We start from the raw sequence: 9,083 nt of genomic DNA on the forward strand, positions 1-9,083 counted from the left end.
GCTGGACTGCCCGCTACACCTTGCCGTGCGTGCCGCGGCGATCCTTGGGCACCGAGCAGCCCGGTGTGGGGCACACAGAAAGCGCTAACACACCCGGGAACCGCACTGACTCCCGCCATGAGCCCCTGTCAAGGCGTCCTGCGCTCCGCTCCCCGCAGTGAGCCGCTGCGCCGGCTCCGTGAAGCCAGAGCCGTTCTCTGGTGGAAACGTCACCTGCATTGCTGTTAGGCGCCTATGTGTGCAAGATAAAAAAGCAAATATATATATATATAATTTACATATATTAAAAAGCCTAAAAACGTGAGCGGGACCTTTAGCGGCTGAGTGTCCCCGCCCCGTGATGGCGGCGGCGCTCGGCATGGCGGTCGCTGTAGTGATGTTGCTGGGAGCCGCTCTTAGCGGCGGGCGCAAGAGGGAGCCCGTTTAAACTACCGCTCCTAAGGCCCACTGCTGCCGTCCTCCCCGTCGTCCCCGGGAAGATTTCCGCTGGGGTAGCGGCGAGTGGCCGCTACCGCCCGGTAAAGGCTAATGGGGATTCCTGACCGGGAGCGCCGGCTGGGGAGCCGCGCTCTGGGTGGGGAGCTGCCCTGACTCTTCCCCGAGAGAACCCCCGTGGGGACGGTGGCTTGTAGCGGAAGCTTCCCGTTTAGCTCGGGCGTGCTTCCTTGAGGGCGGCTGGGAGCGGAGCCCCGGCATGCTGCCCGCCTCCTTTGCGCGGGCCTGGCAGGGCGGCGAGGGGGTGCGAACCGCCCTGGGGAGGCGGCTGCTCGCTCCCCATGGCTGGGCCCTGCTGCAGACGGCGCCCTGGCAGTGCCTCCGGCTGTGCTTGAGGTGGCGGCACCAAATTCACTGCAGGGAGCCCGCCCTGCTACTCCGGGCCGCCCGGAGGAGTATCGGGACGCAAGCCGGGGGGGTGAGAGCTGAGAAACCTAGCGATGATAGCAAACATGTGGCCCTGCAAAGGGCTGAGAAAGGAGAAACTTTGCTGTCGGCTGCTCAGAGAGGTAAGACGGGCTGTAGTCACTTGTGAGTGGGAGCACTGTGTGCTGGCACGGAGAAAAGTACTGCTGCAGCTGAGATCGTACAGCCCCCAAACTCAGGAATTTAAAACACCGAGCCCTTTCTTTCCACGTCCTTCTGTTTGCAGCAGTTGATCCGTTTATGTATTGCACAAGTAAAACAGAAATTAGTGGCTTCTTCCAAACAGCTTGCTTATTAGTGGTTAAGTCATAATCAGGGATAAGGTTTTCAACGAGGAAGGGCTGAGTGTGAGAGTTGAGGTTGCTCAACCTGGAGAAGAGAAGGCTCCAGGTAGACCGTATTGTGGCTTTTCAGTACTTAAAAGGGGCCTATAAGAAAAGTGGGGAAAGACCTTTTAGCACGGTGTGTTGCAATAAGATGGGGGTAATGGTTTTAAACTAAAAGAGGGGAGATTCAGGCTGAATGTGAGGAAAAAAAATCTTTACAATGAGGGTGGTAAAACACTTGCACAGGTTCCCCAGAGAGGAGGTGGATGCACCATCCTTGAAGGCATTCAAGGCCAGACTAGATGTGGCTCTGGGCAGCAGAAGATATCCCTGCTTGTTGCAGGGAGTTGGACTAGATGATCTTTAAAGGTCACTTCCAACCCAAACTATACTGTGATGTTATGTGTAGTCGCCTCTTATTTTCCTTTTCAAAAGGCAAACCTACTGCGCACAGCCAACCTTGAAGCTGTTGAAACAAGTTTATTTCTAGAAAATAGTTAAATGTCTACATGTGATGCTAGTTTATAGGATGGCTGTCACTTTGGTTGCTCTCACTCACTTCAGTGAAAAGTGGTTTCTGCATAATTAACCTCAAAAATTCTAAGTGCTTTGAAAAGATTTTGGAAAAACACCCTCAACTGGTTAGAAGATTACAGGAGAAACTGTGATTAAATTTTCCCCAGTAACTTGTACTTCACTGAAAGGCACAACTTTATCACCTAAGCAAATCAGTAGTTTCTTTCCAGGTTCTCAAAAATATTTTGTAACAGAGAATCTCATATGACTGTTTTAAGGGATTTTTTTGCATGTGTGCTGCCACTTCAAAACTAATAGATAAAATTAATCAGATAAACTGCAGTTAATGATCTCAAATAAAATACATATTTTGGTCTAATATCCTTCCTTTTCATTGTTCACTTAATTAAAAATTCATAAAATTAGTTATTTTCAGTCAGTGCCATTTATAAGCTTATGCTTTTTCATTTTTTACTTTTTCATTGTATGAGGATTGCAGTGATTGTGGGTTTGCGCAGTAGCATGAATACTACAGTGCTAAATACCTCATTACTTCTTAAGAAACTGTCATGTACACATAAAGTAGCAGTAAGTACTCTGGGTCTTGAAAACATCTAGTAGGAAAACAGAAAATAATGTTTAGTACAGAGGTATAAGCAAGCTGTGTACAGGATAAGAGATGTTCCATGGTCTCTTTCTTTTAGTGATGAGGCATTATGAAGCTGTTAGTGGATTTCTTTTTTGTGCCAAAATGTTATTTGAGCTGCAGACAAATAGTAGAGCATTTATAGAAGAAAACTATGCAAATCTTACTGTACAAGATTGTAACTCCTGCTTGTTTTCTGTCTATTTCAGTGAAAGATGCTGGAAGAGACTTTACCTATTTTATTGTGGTGCTTGTTGGAATTGGTGTTACAGGTTATTTCTAAAAATTATATTCTTTATTAGAAGATGCTTTTCATTAATTCCGTCTGGTTTGATTAGTTTTCATTCCATTTGCTGTTGTTTCTGTTACAGGTGGTTTGTTTTATGTGATTTTTAAAGAGCTATTCTCTTCTTCTAGTCCAAGTAAGATCTATGGAGATGCCTTGGAGAAATGCAGATCTCACCCTGAGGTTTGTTTTTGAACCTTAGTCACAAGTTTCTGTTTCTCAGTAGTTTACTGTCTAACTTTGAGTCAGAAGTTTGCACAAGGAATCTCACACGTCTGTTGTGACACTTCACTAAGGTTCAGTCATACTGTGAAGCACTGCATAAGTATTCAGGAATTTAAATTCTTCATGAGAAACACAGATAGCATTCCCGTGGCTAACAGAAAAAGAGAGAACAGTCATGTTATCACACAAGGTAGCTAGATGTAAACAAAAGTCACTCTTAACGCTGGATTCTAAAAGCCACTGCTTCAGGCACACCAAGAAATGCATGAAATAACTTTCAAACAAGATTGCCACAGATGCCATGGAGGATAGCCTAGAAAAGAAGTAACAGGTTGTCACTAGAATAACAATGGAGTCTGGTTTGAAACAAGTTTGTAGAATTAAAACTTATCTGCAGTGTTTATGCAGTAAAAATCACCCTCTCTTTTTAACCAACTAGGTTAAAACTAGGTTAATTTGGTCTGGCTTTACAGATCTGGGCAAAAAAAAAATGAATTTCTTAATGTTTTTTAGATAATGTGAAGGGGAATGCATTTGCATTTTAAACTTTGAAACATACTGTTTTGGAGGAGACATGATCAAATATTTCATGCTTTCTTTTTTCCATTTTACACAAAATGTCAGTAAAGTATAAAATATACAGTAAGAACACAGATTAAAATGTCATAATTGCAGAGAACAGTACAAATGGAAGATAGTGGGATTTTAGACATCTAATATGTGATTGTCAAGAAAAGCACTGAAATGTAGAGGAATTTTCCTTACACTGTTCTCTGTCATAAACTCTTCTACCCTTGACACATCAGACTCGGAAGGGGCATTTTGTTGAAAGTGAAATGCATTCATAGCATTTCTGGAATATCTGTTTCAATGTGATACCTTCTGACAACTAAAGCTTCTTTTCTCTTGTAGATAATCGGTGTTTTTGGTGAATCCATTAAAGGTTATGGGGAGGCAACAAGAAGAGGAAGACGACAGCTTGTCAGGTGCCCTTTGGTGTTTGCCCCATACAGGCACTGTGGAGACATTTTAGGTCTCATAATAGAAAGCTAGATCTAGATTAATGAACTGCATGTGACATACACTGTTACTTTCGAGTGAAAACGAAAGCATTATTTTGCGGTACATCTTGTGGAGCACATACTGCTAAGTACAGCATACATACAATACAAAATGCCAGTTCTGAGTGCCTCAAAACAAGCAATGGTCAGAACAGTAAACATAGAGCTGGACTCTTCCAAGAATAGGAAGAGTCTGAAGGGAGCAGTACAGAGGCCTACACATGCATCTGGGGAGCAGGGATCTGACTGAAGTTTACAGTCTGAAACCCTCAAATAGAGTGAAATCGTGCTTTGAAAAGTTGTTCCTGAAGAGTTTTTTCTCCTTTTGAAGCAGTAGTTTTTATCAGGCCAGAAAGAGCAGGAGGTACTAAATTTCAGACTTTACAACTTGCTCTCTTTAAAGCTGGGCTGGGACTGACTGTACAGGTTGTAATCACTGCAGTGATTATATTGTCCCAAGCTGATCTGCAGTATTGGCTGCCCATTTCTTAAACTGATTTTTGGTACTTGAGGCTACATCTATACTGTGTATTTAACAGAACATCTCTCACCTAAACCTTTCATCAGTGTATTTGAGGGAAGTAACAGAAGTAATTCTTAGAAAATGTGAATCCTTCCTGCCCTATAACGCAATAGGGGCTTTGTCTTTATTTCGTCCTTTGACTTGAATTTGCCTGAGGAGATTTCATACAGGATGGGACACATAAGCCCAGATGCATAACTTGAACCATGAAATTGAGAAACTTTTTTTTTTTTCCTCAGAGGAAAGTGATATTTACTGGTGGAAGTTTTATCTTTTCACCAGACTGTGAAAAAGTGTTTAAAGTGGAGCTGCTAATGAAAAGGATATGCACTAAATGTTTTAAGCACCTGTCTGTAAAAGAAATTATGTAAATAAGTAAATGCACTATAAGCTTTCCTAGTATTTCCATCAGTTTGAAAGTTTAGTATTTAAAACAAACTTTTGAGCTGAGGACTTCGTTTGTGTCTGCAGTATAAGGATGTCTCAAAAAGGGCAGATTTCTGTGTATGTTTATGAGTACCTTGAATATGAATTTACTGCAATAAGGCTCTTCGTTCATCTTTGTTCTGTGTAACCCATAAAGTCACCTTAAACATATTGGAAGTTTAATTCACAGTGTGTATCTGAGCATGACTGATGAAAATAAGCCCTTGGTAGTATGCAGCAGTTAGTAATTTCAGTAGGAAACATAAGCTGGCACCAGAACTCTAGTTTGACCATTAGTTTTTGGAATTGGTCACCTTGAAAGTAACATGACCTTTATCTGATATTGAGCATAACCTAACTCCAGTCTAAATATGAGCATTTAGACTGGAGATTTGATATCAGTGCTAAAGTTGCACAACTTTAGTAGAACAAAATTATTGCCAAAATATGTCAAGCATATAGTGAAGTGTTTGTTTTGATTGATTTAACCAACCTGATAATTGATAAGTTAACAAAACATTGTTTGTGTGCTTTGGCTTGGTACCTTCATTTTAAGTGCCTAAAAAACCCAAAACCCTGCCAGTCTTGATGATGGGGGTGTTCCTTTCTGCATGTCAGGCTCTGAATCTGGGGGTTCTTTAGAATAAATGCAAGAAAATTCCAGAATTTTTAGCCACTGGATTGCTGTTGAGTTTCAAGGGGAGGGCTGGGGTGAGGACATATAAGCACTTAGTCTGTTAATCCTCAACTGCTAGTAGTTCTTCTAACTCCACTAGTCCTTATACTCACAGCAGAGCTTCAGAAGAGGAGTAGAGAGAATGAACCCATGGTAGCATAAGGATTGCATCGGAATACATTTTCTTACAAAATAGTTAAGCAGCTCCTCTAAAGAAGTTGTTTGTATTTTAACTAGCATATAACATGTATCCTTGCTGGGTGGCTTGGGTTTTTGTTTTGCTGTTTTAGTCACATTGAATACATAAAGGATGGACTGAAACATATGCGTTTGAAGTTCTATATTGAGGGCTCTGAATCAGGGAAGCGGGGAACAGTCCATGTGGAAGTCAAAGAGGTACGTACAATTGTTTGATACAGCTGACAAGCTTAATCTTGAGTTTAAAACTACCAAAGATTAAAAAAACAAAACCAAAGCAGCCTGAAATTGTTTTTCTCACAGAATCCTGAGAGAGGAAGACTTGAGGTCCGCTACATATTTGTGGACGTTGATACCTATCCTAGAAGAACCATTATCGTAGAAGACAACAGATAGCCTTTGATCAAAGTTACTGTCTCACCTGATAGAGTACAGGATGATACTGGTGTCTCCAGACTGCATGAATTCTTTGGTATTCTCAGTTGTATCTTGCAGCTTTGGGGTTCTGTTACAAGGAAGCAGCCTCTCAGGGCCTCCATTGAGGTCTTTCATAATAACAGGTACAGGATTTGAAGTGAAGCCAATGAAATAATAGTAGAGCCATCACTTATGGCAATTACTTTTGACATAGGAAAATAATGGTTTGTAATAAACAGTTTAATGCTGGATAATACTTCTGCACACCCAAAAACTGAGTATACCAAGGTGTTAGATTTGGATGGGTTTTTTTTTTTTTCTTTCTTTGCTTGCATTTTCCAGTAACACTGCAATAAAGTGTAGGCAAATTCACTGTTTTTCTTTCTGGATGCCTTTATAGAAAGTAAAATGATATATAGGAGATCTAGCCCAAAGGAACGTAACGATAGGAACTGTGTAGAAACACACCTGTGACAAATGACTGAAGATAAAGACTTCATTATCAGTGTCTTCTAAATAACAGGACAACACCACTGTCTGCTCATTGTAATGTTTGCTGTGCTGCTCCATGGAGTTGTAGCCACTCAGCACTGTTCACAGTATTTCCATCAACTGTGTAAATATTCTGGAAATCAGATGCATGTAGGTTTACCCAAAGTCAAAAGTTCAGCTCATGACAAAATTTTTCACCTGGGTTTCTTCCTTAGTGCAGCATGGCAGAAGCAAGCATAACCTTGTGTATTAGTAATCAAACTCAGTTGTGCTGATCTGCCACGTAGCACCAATCAAAAACATTCAAGCTTTAGTTTCTTACATTTAACCACTTTATTAAAATACCAACTACTGTATTTTTCTGTAGTTACCTATCGTGTTACCAGCTTCTTAGTTCATTAGTGAATTATCCCTGCATTAGGTATGCACTGATGTTCAGTTAGCAGTCGTTACTATGCGATTATTTAATGGTATATTTGGACTGTTCTGAAGTTCATACAGTGTTCTCTCATACAATGCCACGAATACTATATGTAGACCTTCAGTAATACTACTCTGGACTTAAGCTATCCTGTTGATCTGTCTCCCAGTAATCCCACTTGCATAATCATAACAACTGTAGATAATATTTTGTTACACCCGGTAGCTGCCTTAATCACTACAACCTTGATTTCAGTCAGATCCTCGTAATGTTTGAAAGTATTCAGTGAAGATGAATCACACATTCATCCCAGTAATGTGGACAGAGTTAACCATTATATCAGAGCAGCCACCAATGCCAATCTGTGTTAAACTGCAAAGCATTTGGGGGTTTCCACACTGTACACAATGTAACTGACTTTTACTGTGTCTTTAAATAATGAAAGCAATTGATTCCCATTGTTCTTCATGTTATTTTTTTGAAAGCAGTAGAGTTACTAACACCTTTTGACTTATGACTCTTCCCAATTCTTAGCATTTCATATGCCAAAACTTCTGATTCAGAAGAAATTTCCAAACTAACCTAATTGATTTACAATCAAATAAGAAGAAGATAGTTAAGGCCCTCATTGCTTCACTGCAACCTGTTGCAGTACTGAATGATAACATTACACTCCATATTTACCTGCCACCGCTTATGTCCGGTTACTATAAGCATCTGTGATACTGTTGTGGTTACTGAGAACCATCTCTGGAAGAGTTCTGTCATGAATGCAAGACAGAGCATGATTGTCAGAGCACATCAGAAACACTGCCAGCTATGTACGTTTAGAATCCATAATCACTAGCCTTAAGCCCATAGTATACCTTGATAAAAATGTAATCATTCTTCACCTTTTGCAAACCAAGACTACCTAAAAATACATAGTTTAAGTTAGAAAATACGACACTATATTTGCCTTGCCTTCATGGGTTTCTACCATGTCAAGCTGCCTGAAAGCCACTGTAAACCATGTCAACAACAGGCTAGCTTATGGAAGGGTGGGTAACTGGAAGGTTCATCTTTGCTTTTCAGTAACACAGGCAGTAAGTATCTCAGTGTTTTCTTAAAGCTCTTTCCTCTTATTCTCTGAAAAGCACAAAATTGCAGCATATATGGGTTACTTTCTGATGTGAATCTGTCATGTTACTGTTACTAAAGCTGTGGGAAAAAAAAATCATGGCCAGGAAGTCAGAGCTCAAACAATAACCTTTTCATGGAAATTAAACAAATTTTCCAGAGTTAAGTTTTGATTGTTGCAGAATTAATAAAATTACATATGCTCAAAACCCAGTTCTCCCTTAGGAAATGAAAATAATTCACTCAGCAGTGAAAAACTGTTTTCCCAGAAACATTGTGTCGTAAACTACTCAAAATGTACTTGAGGTAGTGTGTAACTTTGTCTTAACTTTGGTGTCTCTGCCTTCATTTTTGTGCATGCCAAAACTTGTGCATATAGTATAGGCAGCCACGATCCTTTGAGCTGGTTTGTGGGAATAATTATGTTACTCTCTCATCTACATGACCTCTGAGTCTAGGCCCTGTGTATACTTGCTGTATTGTGACAGAAAGAAATAGACCTTCAGGAAATTAATTTTGTGAAAACTTTAAAATATAAAAAATGACTACTTGCTAAGCTTCAGTAAACAGAAGATCTTGCAAAGGAAATGGAATTTTAGACTGGAAATGAAAAATGTTGTTGTGCATGACTGACTGAGTTTAAAAATTACCCTGATACATAAATAATTCCAGCACAGAAATCAAGTTTCAACAATCGATTTAGGTAATGGAGTCATGATCTTGGGAATGGTTGCAAATATATGTATGTCTGATGCAGCAAACTTCAACAAACTCACTTAACAAGGAGAGGAGACAGGAATGTAAGACAATTACTGTGTCACATGGCAGAT

At 40.4% G+C, this 9,083-nt stretch overlaps 1 protein-coding gene across 2 annotated transcripts; it reads left to right on the forward strand.

Annotated features, from left to right (window-relative positions):
• Positions 1-316: 316 nt before the first annotated feature.
• On the forward strand, positions 317-8,337 carry TIMM21 (translocase of inner mitochondrial membrane 21). 2 transcript variants are annotated; one of them, XM_061448903.1, is made up of 6 exons: positions 317-1,004; positions 2,619-2,681; positions 2,781-2,878; positions 3,833-3,906; positions 5,897-6,002; positions 6,108-8,337. In XM_061448903.1, the coding sequence occupies exons 1-6, from the start codon at positions 695-697 to the stop codon at positions 6,198-6,200; spliced, it is 744 nt and encodes a 247-aa protein (XP_061304887.1). In that variant the 5' UTR covers positions 317-694; the 3' UTR covers positions 6,201-8,337. The 2 variants fall into 2 exon arrangements, with proteins under 2 accessions (XP_061304887.1, XP_061304888.1); XM_061448904.1 differs by lacking the exon at positions 5,897-6,002.
• Positions 8,338-9,083: the final 746 nt, after the last annotated feature.

Source organism: Pezoporus flaviventris, unplaced genomic scaffold, assembly GCF_033815535.1.
Source record: "Pezoporus flaviventris isolate CSIRO_AGI_PZ_B2104156 unplaced genomic scaffold, CSIRO_AGI_Pfla_v1 ptg000007l, whole genome shotgun sequence".
Taxonomy (NCBI): Eukaryota; Metazoa; Chordata; class Aves; order Psittaciformes; family Psittacidae; genus Pezoporus; species Pezoporus flaviventris.

Excerpts from the sequence above, each read along its gene's own strand:
- TIMM21 (XM_061448903.1), top strand. The coding sequence starts at position 695 with ATGCTGCCCGCCTCCTTTGCGCGGGCCTGGCAGGGCGGCGAGGGGGTG. Across the intron at positions 2,682-2,780 it reads TGTTGGAATTGGTGTTACAG|GTGGTTTGTTTTATGTGATT; the intron begins GTTATTTCTAAA and ends TTTCTGTTACAG. Across the intron at positions 3,907-5,896 it reads GGAAGACGACAGCTTGTCAG|TCACATTGAATACATAAAGG; the intron begins GTGCCCTTTGGT and ends TTGCTGTTTTAG.